The 22,167-nt window shown below is 45.0% G+C and overlaps 1 protein-coding gene across 1 annotated transcript in view; it reads right to left on the reverse strand.

Annotated features, from left to right (window-relative positions):
* LOC135517139 (methionine synthase reductase-like) overlaps positions 1 to 21,810 on the reverse strand; it is a 42,453-nt gene extending 20,643 nt beyond the window's left edge. Inside the window, 13 exon segments of the mRNA XM_064941177.1 lie at positions 9,016 to 9,134; positions 10,542 to 10,722; positions 12,251 to 12,293; positions 18,465 to 18,645; positions 19,107 to 19,195; positions 19,334 to 19,487; positions 19,608 to 19,721; positions 19,794 to 20,222; positions 20,225 to 20,312; positions 20,722 to 20,839; positions 20,965 to 21,118; positions 21,302 to 21,449; positions 21,691 to 21,810. Coding sequence (XP_064797249.1) covers positions 9,016 to 9,134; positions 10,542 to 10,722; positions 12,251 to 12,293; positions 18,465 to 18,645; positions 19,107 to 19,195; positions 19,334 to 19,487; positions 19,608 to 19,721; positions 19,794 to 20,222; positions 20,225 to 20,312; positions 20,722 to 20,839; positions 20,965 to 21,118; positions 21,302 to 21,445 — 1,814 coding nt within the window. The 5' untranslated portion in view covers positions 21,446 to 21,449; positions 21,691 to 21,810.
* Between the last annotated feature and the right edge of the window lie 357 nt (positions 21,811 to 22,167).

Genomic DNA, 22,167 nt, shown 5'->3' on the forward strand with positions numbered 1-22,167 from the left:
ATAGTCGGCAGGTGGCGTGACCGTGTCTGAGCCACGGTGCACTTCCCAGTAATGACCAGCTATGATTTACATTGACATAGACGGTCTACAGACCTCTTCACATTCAATACGGCTCCGTATTCCCGAAGTCATAAACACCAGACAGACAGACAACATCTCTGGAAACGCTTGACTTATTACCTCAGGTGGGGAAGTTGCCCTTAGGCTCAAATCTAGGATCAGCTTTACTTGCTCCAAATACTGACATTAAAAAAGGGGCAATCCGCAGTTGAAACAATAAATAGTTTCTGAGGAAAGAGTGAGGGGAGAGGGAGCAATGAGGAAAGAGTGAGGGGAGAGATGAGGAAAGAGTGAGGGGAGAGATGAGGAAAGAGTGAGGGGAGAGATGAGGAAAGAGTGAGGGGAGCAATGAGGAAAGAGTGAGGGGAGAGGGAGCAATGAGGAAAGAGTGAGGGGAGCAATGAGGAAAGAGTGAGGGGAGAGGGAGCAATGAGGAAAGAGTGAGGGGAGAGGGAGCAATGAGGAAAGAGTGAGGGGAGAGGGAGCAATGAGGAAAGAGTGAGGGGAGAGATGAGGAAAGAGTGAGGGGAGAGGGAGCAATGAGGAAAGAGTGAGGGGAGAGATGAGGAAAGAGTGAGGGGAGAGATGAGGAAAGAGTGAGGGGAGAGATGAGGAAAGAGTGAGGGGAGAGATGAGGAAAGAGTGAGGGGAGAGATGAGGAAAGAGTGAGGGGAGAGGGAGCAATGAGGAAAGAGTGAGCAATGAGGAAAGAGTGAGGGGAGAGGGAGCAATGAGGAAAGAGTGAGGGGAGAGGGAGCAATGAGGAAAGAGTGAGGGGAGAGATGAGGAAAGAGTGAGGGGAGAGATAGCAATGAGGAAAGAGTGAGGGGAGCAATGAGGAAAGAGTGAGGGGAGAGGGGAGCAATGAGGAAAGAGTGAGGGGAGAAGAAGTTAAATGTCCCAATGCTGCTTTGTTGCTAAAAAAAGAGGGCATTCAGGCTTTGTTGGCGACCTGCTTTCAAAATGGATGTTGGTGATACAGCGTCCTGTTGTCAAATTGGACGTTGTTATCTCTTATCAAAGCACGACATCAGGGGTAGACACCTTGTTTGGAATCTTAAAATCAGGTACTGTACAAAGCTTCGTGACAGGTTTTACAATCTGACAGAGAGACCGAGAGCGAGAGACAAGGGTACACTAACAGATCGTTTCACCCAACTTCTTCCTACGGCGAAAAGCTTTATGCAGAGAAAATGACTGTCTATGTTGAAAAGCACTTAGAAAACGAGAAGCTTCCTTTCCACAGCAATTACCAGGGCTTACTGAAGGCTGCTCTACGCCTACATGTTACTGAAGGCTGCTCTACGCCTACATGTTACTGAAGGCTGCTCTACGCCTACATGTTACTGAAGGCTGCTCTACGCCTACATGTTACTGAAGGCTGCTATATAGCTACATGTTACTGAAGGCTGCTATACGCCTACATGTTACTGAAGGCTGCTATACAGCTACATGTTACTGAAGGCTGCTATACACCTACATGTTACTGAAGGCTGCTATATAGCTACATGTTACTGAAGGCTGCTATACGCCTACATGTTACTGAAGGCTGCTATACGCCTACATGTTACTGAAGGCTGCTCTACGCCTACATGTTACTGAAGGCTGCTATATAGCCTACATGTTACTGAAGGCTGCTATATAGCCTACATGTTACTGAAGGCTGCTATACGCCTACATGTTACTGAAGGCTGCTATACAGCTACATGTTACTGAAGGCTGCTATACGCCTACATGTTACTGAAGGCTGCTATACGCCTACATGTTACTGAAGGCTGCTATACGCCTACATGTTACTGAAGGCTGCTCTACGCCTACATGTTACTGAAGGCTGCTCTACGCCTACATGTTACTGAAGGCTGCTCTACGCCTACATGTTACTGAAGGCTGCTCTACGCCTACATGTTACTGAAGGCTGCTCTACGCCTACATGTTACTGAAGGCTGCTCTACGCCTACATGTTACTGAAGGCTGCTCTACGCCTACATGTTACTGAAGGCTGCTCTACGCCTACATGTTACTGAAGGCTGCTCTACGCCTACATGTTACTGAAGGCTGCTCTACGCCTACATGTTACTGAAGGCTGCTCTACGCCTACATGTTACTGAAGGCTGCTCTACGCCTACATGTTGAAGGCTGAAGGCTGCATGTTACTGAAGGCTGCTCTACATGTTACTGAAGGCTGCTCTACGCCTACATGTTACTGAAGGCTGCTCTACGCCTACATGTTACTGAAGGCTGCTCTACGCCTACATGTTACTGAAGGCTGCTCTACGCCTACATGTTACTGAAGGCTGCTCTACGCCTACATGTTACTGAAGGCTGCTCTACGCCTACATGTTACTGAAGGCTGCTCTACGCCTACATGTTACTGAAGGCTGCTCTACGCCTACATGTTACTGAAGGCTGCTCTACGCCTACATGTTACTGAAGGCTGCTCTACGCCTACATGTTACTGAAGGCTGCTCTACGCCTACATGTTACTGAAGGCTGCTCTACGCCTACATGTTACTGAAGGCTGCTCTACGCCTACATGTTACTGAAGGCTGCTCTACGCCTACATGTTACTGAAGGCTGCTCTACGCCTACATGTTACTGAAGGCTGCTCTACGCCTACATGTTACTGAAGGCTGCTCTACGCCTACATGTTACTGAAGGCTGCTCTACGCCTACATGTTACTGAAGGCTGCTATACAGCTACATGTTACTGAAGGCTGCTATACGCCTACATGTTACTGAAGGCTGCTATACAGCTACATGTTACTGAAGGCTGCTATACAGCTACATGTTACTGAAGGCTGCTATACACCTACATGTTACTGAAGGCTGCTATACAGCTACATGTTACTGAAGGCTGCTATACAGCTACATGTTACTGAAGGCTGCTATACAGCTACATGTTACTGAAGGCTGCTATACGCCTACATGTTACTGAAGGCTGCTATACGCCTACATGTTACTGAAGGCTGCTCTACGCCTACATGTTACTGAAGGCTGCTCTACGCCTACATGTTACTGAAGGCTGCTCTACGCCTACATGTTACTGAAGGCTGCTCTACGCCTACATGTTACTGAAGGCTGCTCTACGCCTACATGTTACTGAAGGCTGCTCTACGCCTACATGTTACTGAAGGCTGCTCTACGCCTACATGTTACTGAAGGCTGCTCTACGCCTACATGTTACTGAAGGCTGCTCTACGCCTACATGTTACTGAAGGCTGCTCTACGCCTACATGTTACTGAAGGCTGCTCTACGCCTACATGTTACTGAAGGCTGCTCTACGCCTACATGTTACTGAAGGCTGCTCTACGCCTACATGTTACTGAAGGCTGCTCTACGCCTACATGTTACTGAAGGCTGCTCTACGCCTACATGTTACTGAAGGCTGCTCTACGCCTACATGTTACTGAAGGCTGCTCTACGCCTACATGTTACTGAAGGCTGCTCTACGCCTACATGTTACTGAAGGCTGCTCTACGCCTACATGTTACTGAAGGCTGCTCTACGCCTACATGTTACTGAAGGCTGCTCTACGCCTACATGTTACTGAAGGCTGCTCTACGCCTACATGTTACTGAAGGCTGCTCTACGCCTACATGTTACTGAAGGCTGCTCTACGCCTACATGTTACTGAAGGCTGCTCTACGCCTACATGTTACTGAAGGCTGCTCTACGCCTACATGTTACTGAAGGCTGCTCTACGCCTACATGTTACTGAAGGCTGCTCTACGCCTACATGTTACTGAAGGCTGCTCTACGCCTACATGTTACTGAAGGCTGCTATATAGCTACATGTTACTGAAGGCTGCTATATAGCTACATGTTACTGAAGGCTGCTATATAGCTACATGTTACTGAAGGCTGCTATATAGCTACATGTTACTGAAGGCTGCTATATAGCTACATGTTACTGAAGGCTGCTCTACGCCTACATGTTACTGAAGGCTGCTATACAGCTACATGTTACTGAAGGCTGCTATACACCTACATGTTACTGAAGGCTGCTATATAGCTACATGTTACTGAAGGCTGCTATATAGCTACATGTTACTGAAGGCTGCTATACAGCTACATGTTACTGAAGGCTGCTATACAGCTACATGTTACTGAAGGCTGCTATACACCTACATGTTACTGAAGGCTGCTATACACCTACATGTTACTGAAGGCTGCTATACACCTACATGTTACTGAAGGCTGCTATACACCTACATGTTACTGAAGGCTGCTATACACCTACATGTTACTGAAGGCTGCTATACACCTACATGTTACTGAAGGCTGCTATACACCTACATGTTACTGAAGGCTGCTATACAGCTACATGTTACTGAAGGCTGCTATACACCTACATGTTACTGAAGGCTGCTATACAGCTACATGTTACTGAAGGCTGCTATACACCTACATGTTACTGAAGGCTGCTATACACCTACATGTTACTGAAGGCTGCTATACACCTACATGTTACTGAAGGCTGCTCTACAGCTACATGTTACTGAAGGGTGTTATTGTAGACATGAAAACATTTCTGAACACTAAAAAGTGGAAAGTCCCCGTTATATAAAATCAGGTTTGAAAGGAACGTGACCGATATGTCATCGCTAATCTGAGGAACTTTTCACATGCAAGAGGACACCTCATGTAAATCGTGATGGGATACATGGGATTCCATACAAGAACGGACAATCCTGACTGCACTGATTTTTACTCAACTAAAAGAGACTGGAGAGCCACCACTCTGGGTCTCGGCTAAAGCTTGAGTTGTGCCAAGAAACATGGATTTCTTTAGTTGATAGGTAACAAGAAAATATAAAAGCTTGAAAACTATGTGAACGAACGTGCCCTGAAAAGGAGGGCACAACTGTGTAGTGATGTCAGGGGAGAACATGCACCATGGCGACGCTGACAGGTCGGTGTAGCTGAACCTAGCAACATGAGCCATTCATCAACCACGCACACTCATAGTCGGCAGGTGGCGTGACCGTGTCTGAGCCGCGGTGCACTTCCCAGTAATGACCAGCTATGATTTACATTGACGGTCTACAGACCTCTTCACATTCAATACGGCTCCGTATTCCCGAAGTCATAAACACCAGACAGACAGCCAACATCTCTGGAAACGCTTGACTTATTACCTCAGGTGGGGAAGTTGCCCTTAGGCTCAGATCTAGGATCAGCTTTACTCGCTCCAAATACTGACATTAAAAAAGGGGCAATCCGCAGTTGAAACAATAAATAGTTTCTGTAAAAAGCTGAGGGATGGGGCTAGAGAAAGGTAACCACTCTCAAATTCATAGACACAGCCATGGATGCAAGGACTGACCATCCACATTATAGTTTTAACCATGTTATGAGGCTATTAAGTATTTGTTTATATTTACATCGTTTACAAACATTGGAGTAAATAAAACAAGCTTATATTTTGGGTTCTGATGGGGTACGACAGTTGAACTAAGCCATTTCTAAAAACTTAAAACAATTTAAGTTTAAATCAATTTTACATATCAATTTATAAGGAAAAACGTGGATGTAGTAACTGCAGATCCCTCCTTTAACCATGAGGTAGAACACACAATGGGCCTTCGATTGGCATTTAGAGCTCATTTCCTCTTACACGTAGATTCAGTGAAAAGAACTAGTGTCAATCCCAGCTCTGTTTGTCACATTACCACTAGAGTTAACTTGAAATCGGCCCTGATTAAATCGGTCTTTCAATCGATTATGGCCGATTATATTGTAATCCACGAGGAGAGACTGGGCGGCAGGCTGACCCCCGTTACGCCAGGCTGACCCCCCGTTACGCCAGGCTGACCCCCCGTTACGCCAGGCTGACCCCCCGTTACGCCAGGCTGACCCCCCGTTACGCCAGGCTGACCCCCGTTACGCCAGGCTGACCCCCGTTACGCCAGGCTGACCCCCGTTACGCCAGGCTGACCCCCGTTACGCCAGGCTGACCCCCGTTACGCCAGGCTGACCCCCGTTACTGCAGGCTGACCCCCTGTTACTGCAGGCTGACCCCCTGTTACGCCAGGCTGACCCCCTGTTACGGCAGGCTGACCCCCTGTTATGCGAGTGCAGCGTCAAAAGGACCTTGTGGCTGCAAGGAGCCAAGGTAAGTTGCTAGCTAGCATTAAACTTATCTTATAAAAAACAATCAATCCTCACATAATCACTAGTTAACTTCACATGGTTGATGATATTACTAGGTTAACTAGCTTGTCCTGCGTTGCATATAATCAATGCGGTGCCTGTTAATTTATCATCGAATCACAGCCTACTTCAACTTCGCCAAATGGCTGATGATTTAGCAAAAGCGCATTTGCAAAAAAAAGCACATTCATTACACAAATGTACCTAACCATAAACATCCTTTCTTAAAATCACTACGCAGAAGTAGATTTTTTTTTAAACCTGCATATTCAGTTAAAATAAACGCATGGTAGCAGGCAAAATTAACTAGGGAAATTGTGTCACATCTCTTGCGTTCAGTGCGAGCAGAGTCGGTGTTTATGCAGCAGTGTGGGCCACCTGGCTCGTTGTGAACTGTGTTTCTTCCTAACAAAGACCGTAATTAATTTGCCAGAATTTTACATAATTATGACGTAACATTGAAGGTTGTGCAATGTAACAGCAATATTTAGACGTAGGGTTGCCACCTGTTCAGACAAAACACGGAATGCTTCCCTTTTTCACTGAAAGAATAAACGTTTTGTTTTCGAAATTATAGTTTCCGGATTTGACCATATTAAATTACCAAAGGCTCAAATTTCTGTGTGTTTATTATAATTAAGTCTATGATTTGATGTTTGATAGAGCAGTCTGACTGAGCGGTGGTAGGCAGCAGCAGGCTCATAAGCATTCATTCAAACAGCACTTTACTGCGTTTGCAAGCAGTTCTTAGCAATGCTTGAAGCACAGTGCTGTTTATGAATTCAAGCCTATCAACTCCTGAGATTAGGCTGGCAATACTAAAGTGCCTATAAGAACATCCATTAGTCAAAGGTATACAGTTGAAGTCGGAAGTTTACATATACACCTTAGCCAAATACATTTAACCTCTGTGAAAAACAATTCCTGGCATTTAATCCTAATAAAAAAAAAAAATTATGTCTTAAGATCAGCACTTTATTTTAAGATCGTGAAATGTCAAAATAATAGTAGAGAGAATTAGTTACTTCAGCACATTCCCAGTGGGTCAGAAGTTTACATACACTCAATTAGTATTTGGTAGCATGGTCTTTAAATTGGGTCAAACGTTTCAAGTAGCCTTCCACAAGCTTCCCACAATAAGTTGGGTGAATTTTGGCCCATTCCTCCTTACAGAGCAGGTGTAACTGAGTCAGGTTTGTAGGCCTCCTTAGTTGCACACGCCTTTTCAGTTCTGCCCACAAGTTTCTATACAAATGAGGTCAGGGCTTTGTGATGGCCACTCCAATACCTTGACTTAAGCCATTTTGCCACAACTTTGGAAGTATGCTTGGGGTCATTGCCCATTTGGAAGACCCACTTGTGACCAAGATTTAACTTCCTGACTGATGTCTTGAGATGTTGCTTCAATATATCCAAATGATTTTCCATCTTCATGATGCCATCTATTTTGTGAAGTGCACCAGTCCCTCCTGCAGTAAAGCACCGGCACAACATGATGCTGCCACCCCCGTGCTTCATGGTTGGGATGGTGTTCTTCGGCTTGCAAGCCTCCCCCTTTTTCCTCCAAACATAACAATGGTCATTATGGCCAAACAGTTCTATTTTGTTTCATCAGACCAGAGGACATTCGTGGAGGACAAAAAAATTTTTCCGAGGTCTTGGCTGATTTATTTAGATTTTTCCCATGATGTCAAGCAAAGAGCACTGAGTTTGAAGGTAGGCCTTGAAATACATCCACAAGTATACCTCCAATTGACTAAAATGATGTCAATTAGCCTATCAGAAGCTTCCGAAGCCATGACATCATTTTCTGTATGTTTCCAAGCTGATTAAAGGCATAGTCAACTTAGTGTACGTACATTTCTGACCCACTGGAATTGTGATACAGTGAATTATCGGTCTGTAAACAATTGTTGGAAAAATTACTTGTGTCACGCACAAAGTAGATGTCCTAACTGACTTGCCAAAAGTCAGTTACCAAGAAATTTGTGGAGTGGTTGAAAAACAAGTTTTAATGACTCCAACCTAAGTGTATGTAAATGTCCAACTTCAACTGTATGAAATACAAAATGGTAGAGAGAAATAGTCGACAAGTCATAATTCCTATATTAACTACAACCTAAAACTTCTTAACAGGGAATATTAAAGAACTGGGAAAATTGAACCACCAGCTTTCATATGTTCTCATGTTTTGAGCAAGGAACTTAAACGTTAGCTTTTTTTACATGGCACATATTGCACTTTTACTTTCTTTTCCAACACTGTGTTTTTGCATTATTTAAACCAAATTGAACATGTTTCATTATTTATTTGAGACTAAATAGATTTTATTTATGTATTATATTTCATTATTCATTCAGTATCGTTGTAATTGTCATCATTACAAGTAAGTAAGTAAGTAAAAATCTATATATATTATATATATTTAAAAATATCATGCTTTTTTTGGTGCTCCAATAAATCGGTGTTGAAACAACATTATCGATCAACCTCTAATTACCACCAGACTTATTGGACACATCGTTTTTGCGTTACTTACCCATGACATCACTTAAGCATTGTTAATATTAAATTGATGGTGTACTTGAAGAGTAAACATTTAGCACACTCCAGTTGCATCACGGTTGTTATAGAAGCCTGGTGATTCATGTCGTTGTTCTTGAGCCATAGAGAAAATTTCACACAGAGTTGGTCTTCACAACTCAAACAAATACTTCTACTCACTGACCAGATAAACAAGCATCACTTAAAACACAACAGTAGCCTGCTTAGTACGAATCCTCAATATTTGTGGGCTGTACCTTTGTTGTAGGAATCCAATGAAGGGTGCAACCCCGGTGCCTGGTCCAATCATGATGAAGGGTTTGGAGAGGTCAGAGGGCAGGCGGAAGGAGCAGTTCTGACGCACACACACATGGACCTGAGGTCAAAGGTCAAAAAGTGTTTATGGGTGTGTCACACCTATACACTCGTATAATTTCAAAAGGTTTTACTGAGCTACAGTTCATATGGAAATCAGTCAATTGAAATAAATTCATTAGGCCCTATTCTATGGATGTCACATGACTGGGAATACAGATCCTGTTGGTCACAGATACCTGTAAAAAAGGTAGGGTGTGGATCAGAAAACCAGTCAGTATCTGGTGACCATTTGACTCATGCAGCGCGACACATCTCCTTCACATAGAGTTGATCAGGCTGCTGATTGTGACCTGTGGAATGTTGTTCCACTCCTCTTCAATGGCTGTGAGAAATTGATGGATATTGGAATACAGTGTCGTACACATAGAGCCAGAGCATCCCAAACGTGCTCAATGGGTGACATGTCTGGTGAGTATGCAGGCCATGGAAGAACTGGGACGTTCTCAGCTTCCAGGACCCTTGTGACGTGGGGCCGTGCATTATCATGCTGAAAGCTGAGGTGATGGCGGTGAATTAACGGCACGAGAACGGGCCTCAGGATCTCATCACGATACCTCTGTGCATTCAAATGACCATCGATAAAATTAAATGGTGTTCGTTGTCCATAGCTTATGCCTGCCTATACCATAACCCCACCGCCACCATGGGGCACTCTGTTCACAACACTGACATCAGCTAACCACTCGTCCACACAACGCCATACATGCTGTCTGCCATCTGCCCGGTAAAGTTGAAACCAGAATTCATCCATAAAGAGCAGTGGCATTAAAGGTGAGCATATTCCCACTGAAGTCGATTACGATGCGGAACTGCAGACAGGTCAAGACCCTGGTGAGGACGACGAGCTTGCAGAAGAGCTTCCCTGAGACGGTTTCTGACAACTTGTGCAGAAATCTTTCGGTTGTGCAAACCCACAGTTTCATCAGCTGTCTGGGTGTCTGGTCTCAAGACGATCCCGCAGGTGAAGAGGCCGGATGTGGAGGTCCTGGGCTGGCGAGGCTACACCTGGTCTGCTGCTGTTGTGAGGCTGGTTGGACGTACTGCCAAATTCTCTAAAACAATGTTGGAGCCAGTTTATGGTAGAGAAATTCCTGCAGTCAGCATGCCAATTGCACACTCCTTCAAAACTTGAGAGACCTGTGGCATTGTGTTGTGTGCAAAACTGCACATTTTAGAGAGGCCTTTAATGTCCCCAGCACATAATAATGTGTAATAATCATGCTGTTAAATCAGCATCTTGATATGCCACATATGCATTATCTTGTCATAACAGGGAGGTCAACTAATTGGTGCACAAAATGAGAGAAATAACATTTATTTCAGTTCTTGAAACATGGGACCAACACTTTACATGTTAAGTTTGTATGCACAAACGCGCTTAGACACAGGTGACTCCTCTACTCACCTTAGGAAGGGCTGGGGTGCTGGAGGACTGAGCCTTCCCAGGGTGCACCAGGATGGGATCAACTAGGTCAGAGAGCCAACCAGTACACAGGCCACGCCTCCCCACGGGTCTCCCAGCGCATGCTGGGAACTCTATGATGTTGAAAACAAAGTGCAGCCGACCAGGATGTCTTAAACTGGAGCTGGAGGGTGAGGAAGAAGAAAGAAGAAGAAAGGAAGAAAAAAGAAAAGAAAAAAGAAGGAAGAAGAAAAAGGGAAGAAAAAAGAAAGAAGAAGAAAAGAAGAGATAGAGTAACAGATTAGGAGACATAGTGGAGAATATAGATGAAGTCACTATCTTGTTCCAGTACGTAGAGGGTAAATAAGTGACTGTATACCATCAGTGGTGTAAAGTACTGAAGTAAAAATACTTTTAAGTATTACTTAAGTCGTTTTTGGGGGTATTTGACTACTTTTTACTTTACTACATTCCTTGAGAAAATATTGTACTTTTTAATCCATACATTTTCCTTGAAACCTAAAAGTACTAGTTACATTTGGAATGATTAGCAGGACAGGAAAATGGTCTAATTGATGCACTCATCAACCAAACATCCCTGGTCATCCCTACTGCCTCTGATCTGGAGGACTCACTAAACAGAGAACATCCCTGGTCATCCCTACTGCATCTGATCTGGAGGACTCACTAAACAGAGAACAACCCTGGTCATCCCTACTGCATCTGATCTGGAGGACTCACTAAACAGAGAACATCCCTGGTCATCCCTACTGCCTCTGATCTGGAGGACTCACTAAACAGAGAACACCCCTAGTCATCCCTACTGCATCTGATCTGGAGGACTCACTAAACAGAGAACATCCCTGGTCATCCCTACTGCATCTGATCTGGAGGACTCACTAAACAGAGAACATCCCTGGTAATCCCTACTGCCTCTGATCTGGAGGACTCACTAAACAGAGAACACCCCTAGTCATCCCTACTGCATCTGATCTGGAGGACTCACTAAACAGAGAACAACCCTGGTCATCCCTACTGCATCTGATCTGGAGGACTCACTAAACAGAGAACACCCCTGGTCATCCCTACTGCCTCTGATCTGGAGGACTCACTAAACAGAGAACATCCCTGGTCATCCCTACTGCCTCTGATCTGGTGGACTCACTAAACAGAGAACATCCCTGGTCATCCCTACTGCCTCTGATCTGGAGGACTCACTAAACAGAGAACATCCCTGGTCATCCCTACTGCCTCTGATCTGGAGGACTCACTAAACAGAGAACATCCCTGGTCATCCCTACTGCCTCTGATCTGGTTTGCTTAAAATAAGGAATATGAAAAGATTTATACTTTTAATACTTAAGTATATTTTAGCAATGACATTTACTTTTGATACTTAACTATATTTTAGACCAAATAAAATTTTACTTGAGTCATTTTCTATTAAAAGGTATCTTTACTTTTACTCAAGTATGACAGCTGGGTACTTTTTCCACCACTGTATACCATAGCCGACTCTTGTTCCAGTACGTAGAGGCTAAATAAGTGACTGTATACCATCATCTTGTTCCAGTACAAATTAGTGCCTTGTTCAAGGGGACATTGACAGATTTTTCAACTAGCAGGCTCGGGGAGTGTAACCAGCTACCTTTCACTTCCCAGCCCAACGCTCTAACCACTAGTCTACCTGCCGCCCTAGTACAACAGCTTACCTTGCCGCGGAGTACGGTCTTGGTTGCAGTTTGGGCAAATGTTCTGAAATAAAAAAGGAAAATGCGCCAGGTGAGAGGATATTACCGTAAGGAGGCATCCATCCATCGTGTCACCTTTCTGTGTAGATCACTGACAATGGCGGAAAGGAGCTGAGGGGGGCGCCCTACTTCAGAGTTGAGATCCACCCACCCAACCTCCAAGTCCTTGTTACACACACACACACACACGTTTATTTTAGGACATACTTCTGTATCCATAAAATCATGTCGTTTTCATATCCCCAGAGTGTAGATGTGGTGCATGTAGGATGGAGATAGTTCATGTCCACCATATTTCAATGTCAGCATTTGAAGGTGCCCTCTTTCGAGGTAAATTGGAGTCTGGGAATGAGGCCTCTGAGGAATATGGTACAGGAAGAGTTAGAATAGTTGGGTACGGTGTGGCTCAGCTGGTAGAGCACGGCGCTTGAAATAGCAGGGTATACCCCTGGTAAAAAGTAAGTCGCTCTGGATAAGAGTCTGCTAAATATGTCAAATGTAATGGTCAGGGCGGGTGAAGAAGATCTACTACAATCCCAGTTTTTATGTGATAAAATACCCTCAACCGATTATTCACTTCAACCCTAAAAGGTAACCAATACAACTAGAGAGGAGAGAGAACCAGAACAGCTGGACTAACTGGGCTCTACTACAGGAAACGGGTCAGGATGTATCACTGACTCTACTACAGGAAACGGGTCAGGATGTATCACTGACTCTACTACAGGTGGGGGTCATGATGTATCACTGACTCTACTACAGGAAACGGGTCAGGATGTATCACTGACTCTACTACAGGAAACAGGTCAGGATGTATCACTGACTCTACTACAGGAAACGGGTCAGGATGTATCACTGACTCTACTACAGGAAACGGGTCAGGATGTATCACTGACTCTACTACAGGAAACGGGTCAGGATGTATCACTGACTCTACTACAGGTGGGGGTCAGGATGTATCACTGACTCTACTACAGGAAACGGGTCAGGATGTATCACTGACTCTACTACAGGAAACGGGTCAGGATGTATCACTGACTCTACTACAGGAAACGGGTCAGGATGTATCACTGACTCTACTACAGGAAACGGGTCAGGATGTATCACTGACTCTACTACAGGAAACAGGTCAGGATGTATCACTGACTCTACTACAGGAAACGGGTCAGGATGTATCACTGACTCTACTACAGGAAACAGGTCAGGATGTATCACTGACTCTACTACAGGAAACGGGTCAGGATGTATCACTGACTCTACTACAGGTGGGGGTCAGGATGTATCACTGACTCTACTACAGGAAACGGGTCAGGATGTATCACTGACTCTACTACAGGAAACGGGTCAGGATGTATCACTGACTCTACTACAGGTGGGGGTCAGGATGTATCACTGACTCTACTACAGGAAACGGGTCAGGATGTATCACTGACTCTACTACAGGAAACGGGTCAGGATGTATCACTGACTCTACTACAGGTGGGGGTCAGGATGTATCACTGACTCTACTACAGGAAACGGGTCAGGATGTATCACTGACTCTACTACAGGAAACGGGTCAGGATGTATCACTGACTCTACTACAGGAAACGGGTCAGGATGTATCACTGACTCTACTACAGGAAATGGGTCAGGATGTATCACTGACTCTACTACAGGAAACGGGTCAGGATGTATCACTGACTCTACTACAGGAAACGGGTCAGGATGTATCACTGACTCTACTACAGGAAACGGGTCAGGATGTATCACTGACTCTACTACAGGAAACGGGTCAGGATGTATCACTGACTCTACTACAGGTGGGGGTCAGGATGTATCACTGACTCTACTACAGGTGGGGGTCAGGATGTATCACTGACTCTACTACAGGTGGGGGTCAGGATGTATCACTGACTCTACTACAGGAAACGGGTCAGGATGTATCACTGACTCTACTACAGGAAACGGGTCAGGATGTATCACTGACTCTACTACAGGAAACGGGTCAGGATGTATCACTGACTCTACTACAGGAAACGGGTCAGGATGTATCACTGACTCTACTACAGGTGGGGGTCAGGATGTATCACTGACTCTACTACAGGTGGGGGTCAGGATGTATCACTGACTCTACTACAGGTGGGGGTCAGGATGTATCACTGACTCTACTACAGGTGGGGGTCAGGATGTATCACTGACTCTACTACAGGTGGGGGTCAGGATGTATCACTGACTCTACTACAGGAAACGGGTCAGGATGTATCACTGACTCTACTACAGGAAACGGGTCAGGATGTATCACTGACTCTACTACAGGAAACGGGTCAGGATGTATCACTGACTCTACTACAGGTGGGGGTCAGGATGTATCACTGACTCTACTACAGGTGGGGGTCAGGATGTATCACTGACTCTACTACAGGTGGGGGTCAGGATGTATCACTGACTCTACTACAGGAAACGGGTCAGGATGTATCACTGACTCTACTACAGGAAACGGGTCAGGATGTATCACTGACTCTACTACAGGAAACGGGTCAGGATGTATCACTGACTCTACTACAGGAAACGGGTCAGGATGTATCACTGACTCTACTACAGGAAACGGGTCAGGATGTATCACTGACTCTACTACAGGTGGGGGTCAGGATGTATCACTGACTCTACTACAGGTGGGGGTCAGGATGTATCACTGACTCTACTACAGGAAACGGGTCAGGATTTATCACTGACTCTACTACAGGAAACGGGTCAGGATGTATCACTGACTCTACTACAGGTGGGGGTCAGGATGTATCACTGACTCTACTACAGGTGGGGGTCAGGATGTATCACTGACTCTACTACAGGAAACGGGTCAGGATGTATCACTGACTCTACTACAGGAAACGGGTCAGGATGTATCACTGACTCTACTACAGGAAACGGGTCAGGATGTATCACTGACTCTACTACAGGTGGGGGTCAGGATGTATCACTGACTCTACTACAGGTGGGGGTCAGGATGTATCACTGACTCTACTACAGGTGGGGGTCAGGATGTATCACTGACTCTACTACAGGAAACGGGTCAGGATGTATCACTGACTCTACTACAGGAAACGGGTCACTGACTCTACTAGGATGTATCACTGACTCTACTACAGGAAACGGGTCAGGATGTATCACTGACTCTACTACAGGAAACGGGTCAGGATGTATCACTGACTCTACTACAGGAAACGGGTCAGGATGTATCACTGACTCTACTACAGGTGGGGGTCAGGATGTATCACTGACTCTACTACAGGAAACGGGTCAGGATTTATCACTGACTCTACTACAGGAAACGGGTCAGGATGTATCACTGACTCTACTACAGGAAACAGGTCAGGATGTATCACTGACTCTACTACAGGAAACGGGTCAGGATGTATCACTGACTCTACTACAGGAAACGGGTCAGGATGTATCACTGACTCTACTACAGGAAACGGGTCAGGATTTATCACTGACTCTACTACAGGAAACGGGTCAGGATGTATCACTGACTCTACTACAGGAAACGGGTCAGGATGTATCACTGACTCTACTACAGGAAACGGGTCAGGATGTATCACTGACTCTACTACAGGAAACGGGTCAGGATGTATCACTGACTCTACTACAGGTGGGGGTCAGGATGTATCACTGACTCTACTACAGGAAACGGGTCAGGATGTATCACTGACTCTACTACAGGTGGGGGTCAGGATGTATCACTGACTCTACTACAGGTGGGGGTCAGGATGTATCACTGACTCTACTACAGGAAACGGGTCAGGATGTATCACTGACTCTACTACAGGAAACGGGTCAGGATGTATCACTGACTCTACTACAGGAAACAGGTCAGGATGTATCACTGACTCTACTACAGGAAACCGGTCAGGATGTATCACTGACTCTACTACAGGAAACGGGTCAGGATGTATCACTGACTCTACTACAGGTGGGGGTCAGGATGTATCACTGACTCCTGGTGTACCCATCACCCCCAGGCACTGCTGTAATCTCCCCCTGCCATTCTCATCTACAGGTTTAACACGGTCATTAACCGTCTCATTCCCTCCCTGATGGTCTACAGCCCGGCCTCCGAGTTCTGACAGTAAACGTTCTATCACAGACAACGGGGGGGGGGTCAGTGATACATAATAACCACAAAGTGGATTACAATTACAAATCCCCTCTTTACCCTTTATATTCCACAGCATCTGTAGCTGGGAGACTCAATGCCACAGGAAAGATAACAATTAGGCACAGAGTGTTACTCCACCTTAAACTCACTCAGTCAAACCTAATGGGACACCACGAGGCCAGTAAATGTGTTTTAACACAGACAGTCAGAGATGTAGCGATCGTTAACCTGTGGCCTGCCCTGCCCTCCACAGCTCCGTAGCTATGCCTCTGTGAAATATAGTAGGATAGTCTATGACAGGACCCCAGCAACAGCTAGTGGACCCAAAACGCTTCCACCAGCACATTCTTCACCAGGGTACGTATGTCAAGATGCAAGGTAGCCTAGTGGTTAGAGCATTGGACTAGTAACCGGAAGGTTGCGAGTTCAAACCCACGAGCTGACAAGGTACAAATCTGTCGTTCTGCCCCTGAACATGCAGTTAACCCACTGTTCCCAGGCCGTCTTTGAAAATAAGAATGTGTTCTTAACTGACTTGCCTGGTTAAATAAAGGTACAATTTATTTAACATTAAAAATGTCTCCATTTAAATATGTCCACATTTCTGCATCGCCCGGTTCTTGTACTGAAAAGTGTTGCTGTTTTTTATTTCACCTTTACAAGATAAAGCACTGCGACAAAAACAACAGAGTTACACATGGAATAAACAAACGTACAGTCAATAACACAATAGAAAAATCTATGTACAGTGTGTGAAAATGTAGAAGAGCAGGGAGGTAAGGCAATAAATAGGCCATAGAGGTGAAATAATTACAATTTAGCATTAAACACTGGAGAGATGGATGTGCAGATGATGATGTGCAAGTAGATACCGGGGTGCAAAATAGCAAAAATAAATAACAATATGGGGATGAGGTAGTTGGGTGGGCTATTTACAGATGGGTTGTGTACATGTGCAATGATCGGTAAACTGCTCTGACAGCTGATGCTTAATGCTTAAAGTTAGTGGAGGGAGATGCTTAAAGTTAGTGAGGGAGATGCTTAAAGTTAGTGAGGGAGATGCTTAAAGTTAGTGAGGGAGATGCTTAAAGTTAGTGAGGGAGATAGAAGCTAAAGACTTATATATGTCACCATAAGGGCTGTGTCACAACACTGGACATTAAGTCATGGGGCGGCAGGGTAGCCTAGTGGTTAGAGCGTTGGACTAGTAACCGGAAGGTTGCAAGTTCAAATCCGTGAACTGACAAGGTACAAAACTGTCGTTCTGCCCCTGAACAGGCAGTTAAACCACTGTTCCTAGGCCATCATTGAAAATAAGAATTTGTTCTTAACTGACTTGCCTAGTTAAATAAAGAAAAAACAAAAAAAAACACACTCTTTGTAGGAGGACATTGCAACTTACAAGTGCAAATGTGACACATAACACAGTTCTAGTCTAAGTATGTTTTTTACAAGTATTAGATTACTTTTATGTACAATATGTATTGATCTGATGGAAAGGGCATTTCCTACTGGCTTCAAACAAATGTACATAAGTAATCCTCAGCGCAAGTCTAGGCATTATGCCATGAGACACTATAATGTCTAACTGTCTACAGCCAATAGTTGTGTGTGTCAGGGGTGACCAAATGGTGAGACAGGATGGAACCACTGATGGGTCGCAAAATTTGCAATTTAACAATTTCCTTTTGCTGTCCTATAGATCAAGACTTGGTTGAAGCCATGCAGGAACATTGGTTTGGTAATTTAGGATGCACTAAAATGTTTGTAAAAATCCAAGTTGGGTCAAAAAAGAAGGCGAAAAAAAAAGTGGTAAATTGAGGGAAAACGCTCTATGTAAAATTATATTGAACCTGCATTCACTGAGGCTATACTGCCCTCTGCTGGTTAGATGAGGAATACCAGTACACCACTTAGATACGCTCACTGTATTGACCATTAGAAACTAGAGACATGTTTTGTGACGTGTAAAAGCTAAACAATGCCCTCTGATTGGCTTATACATTATGACCGACAGGAGAGGGAGTGTGCTCTGACCTATGAGGAGGCTGAGAGGGGGCTGGCAGGCGGGGAAAGCCGTGAGCAGGTCCAATAGGCCGAGGTTGTGGTCTCTGACATAGAGGTTGTAGTCGGCTGATCCCTGTTTACTACACAGCTCCTGTAGTCTCCTCTTCTCACCACTGTCTCCTGTACACTCCACCAGGGAACGGAGGAACGCCTGACAAAATACTAAGTAGCATTACACACCACATAGCACAGAACCGATTGTCCCAGTTTGTGCACCACCCTAATTTGCCCAGCGTCGCCCGGTTTTGGCCGGGGTAGGTCGTCATTGTAAATAAGAATTTGTCGCTAACTGACTTGCCTAGTTAAATAAAAAAAATGTAAATAAAAAAATAGTTAATATTTATAGTTTCCTCTGGACTGCTGGAACTTGTTATAATGTTACATTGACACCTTGGCAAACAAGACAATGGCAAGTTGGCTGAGGCAAAGACAGACTTGTCACCCAGACAACATTCCTGCACCATACTGTACCTGCCAACACTGCAACCTCAGCTGTCTGCCACACACACTCAGAAGGACCTAGAATGTCTATCTTACTGCAGTGCAGTAAACTTTTACAGACAATGTTCTGGACTGGCTAGTTCAGGTATAGGAAGTGAAAGGGGAAGGGACCTTCTTAGGGACCGTCCTGATCTCCAGACTCCAGGTGAGCAGGTAGCGCAGAGTGCTGTTCTCTGGGATGTAGGACGGGATCTGAGCAGCTGGAGGGAAACAACACTGGGTCACATTTTACATCGATTACATATACTGTGTAGTTACATAGAGTTGTAATATATTTGTTTAATGTCATCACTACAGCTATATAGTATATAGAGACTATTAAAAAAAACACGGCATACTTTTCTTCTTGGTTTCTTTTCGTAGTGAGAGCTGGATGCGGTTGCTCTTCTGATCCTCTAGGCCCAGTCTACGGAGCAGCTCCCCCACCTCGGAGGCTCTGTTAGGGCAGAGCACATCAAGCGAGTCCCCAGGCTGGTAGGCCATAGGGTGGGACTGGGTACACAAAGGAGAGGATGGAGTAAAGAAACTACTTTAACCACCATTTCGATCTATTGACCTATCTATTGGTCTCTATATGAAAAACCATGTTGTAAGATTGGGACGGCCACTCACTGAGATGTCCATCTCGATCAGAAGGGCTGTTTTAACTGAGTCGTCTCTGGTCAGCTGGACTGCCCTGGAGATGGGAACCTCGTGAAGAGTCTCCTTACTGACCGGAGCATTGGTCTGGGAAGGGACAGGATATGAGGAGCTAGTGATGTTAGAATTCAAACAAATATGAGTTGAGAGACAACCCACCTCTTCTTCTATGGTGGCTTCCTGAAGCATGACATCCAGGTAGGGTGGAGGCAGAGCTGGGATGGTGAGGGCCAACTCAGACAGCGGAGGCAAGGAGCGTGTCAGAGAGGCTTCTACAACAGCAGGGGGAGCCCCAGTCTGTCCACTCTGTGTCGTCAACACTGACTTGCGTTCAGAGACAACACTATCAAGTTTAAGAGCAGTCCCAGTGTTGTCGGTCGCTGACACCGTTATGAGATCAGTAACTGAGCTCCCGGTCTCTGATGCTAAAACAGCCAAAGAATCAATCTTAGCACTTGCTGCTGTTGTGAGGGATTTGGTGATCTGGGATTCTGATTCGTTGAGACTCAGGAGGTGGAGTTTGATGTCTGTTGCTGACGATTCAGGTGTTTCGTTTGACGATATTCTCTGGTCCCTAACATGGCCATCTCTCTCAGGCTGGGGGCAGCCATCTTGGATAACGCTCCTCTGATCGCCTCCCACAGTCCTTCAAGCCAGGGGTCCAACACCAACTCGAGCCTGGACACACACACACACACACACACACACACACACACACACACACGGTTTGGATTAAGAGCTAAACTATTAACATGAAACAGCCCCCAAGAGGCCACTACCAACTGAAGCCTGGACAGAAAGCAAAGACTATTCAGACTCAGAGATAAGCAGTGTGATGGAACTGAAAGAGAACGTGCCACACAACACAAACGAGGTGACAGGAGGTACGTGGGGAAAGTACATTAAAAGTCTGTCTCTATTCATGCCACTTTTACTGCTACCGATTCATGAAGACATTGTACCCCTACTTTAAAGCTTCTTAGGTGAGTGCCAGGATTTAAAGTGTTTCTCATACATCAACATGTAGACATGCAGTATTATTTTAGTATATGTATTATTTTCCCAATTCAAAAACCTTGGGCCTTACCCTACACCGTCGTCTGCATGTCCTGTTGCATAGAAACGTTTAGCACCGAGATCCAGTAGACGACTGTCAATAGTCTTCCCACATTTGCAGAAATCTGCATAGTTTGTATCGCCCAGAGCTGGAGCAGAGAAGAAAAAAAAAACGAGATATTGACCATCAACACAATAAATCTTATTTTAAAGCCATAGTAGCAATTTATCTCAGCACTAGGCATTTCGTCTGAGACACACAATTCTTCTTTACCTAAAAAAGCATAGCAGAGGTGAGCATAGAGGTCACGGGGCAGGGTCTTTTTCTTGATTCTCTTGACAAACTTCTGGGCTGTATCTGGTGGGTCCCCATCCCCTGTGGTAGACACAACGAACACCACAGGAGAACTCTCCTTCTCCAAGTTAAACTGAGGGTGGGATACACAACACAGGATCAGTTATTCACATGAGAATAGAGGAGGCCAGTAAGAACATCTACCACAAATACACTCATACATAGGCCTAGTTAAGTTTCCTTATCAGATCGATTGTTGGCGACAATGCATGCCATGGAGGGCAGGTTGACACACTTATGTCTTTGATAACTTTACCTTGTGTCCTTCACTCAAGCAGCAGATATCAGCAAACAGTCCCCTCTCCTCGGCCTCGTCAGCTATCCCCTCGGCTATGGACTGGGCCTGGCCTTTCTGAGACCCGTACAGAACCAGGAACCGAGGCTTTAACTCACAAGGCATTCTGCTGGACAAGCGGAAACAACAAAAGTCAGTGAAACTTTACGTTATTGCATGCAAATCTATAAATTGTTGTGGCAACATTGTTTTGTTGACGACAATAGGAACATTGTGCTGAAACTGAGAAGCATCATCCGTATTGACACTGATCCTTCCATTTCAACTCGACAACAGATTAAAAACTGAGCCAAGTAAAACTGAATTCCATACTAGATCATCCACGACTGAGTACATTTCATGCATCTTACCTACACGATCGGAAAGTTGAAGAGCTCGTAGCAGATCCCAGTGGAATTCCTTTTGTAACATCGTATAAACCTTTGAACACGTTCAGCACTGTACAAATCCTACCCAGAAGTTACGTCACTTGTGACGCACGACATACACCAGGAAGGAACAGACTGTCCTAATGCACGTGGATTTGTGTCCATTTATTTATCTAACGGTTAACATAACACGAACTGCTTTTCTCTGATATGAGGATGCTTTTGGAGAACAGCTCTCTGCTTATCAGGACTGACAGGCAAGATAGCTGTTAAAACTCCTGAGTGCCAGTCTTCCAGCTCTGGACACTGACCAGCTACTAAACTCAGTGGTGGAGTCCGATATAATTTATTTGGTGGAACTGACAGACAAAAATGGCGCTAACTAACGTTTGCTCACAAGCCAAATATTGAATTCACTTTTCTGGACAATTTACTCAAGCCTGAGAAAGAGCTTGACGA

The sequence above is a fragment of the Oncorhynchus masou genome, chromosome 28 (genome assembly GCF_036934945.1).
Source record: "Oncorhynchus masou masou isolate Uvic2021 chromosome 28, UVic_Omas_1.1, whole genome shotgun sequence".
Taxonomy (NCBI): Eukaryota; Metazoa; Chordata; class Actinopteri; order Salmoniformes; family Salmonidae; genus Oncorhynchus; species Oncorhynchus masou.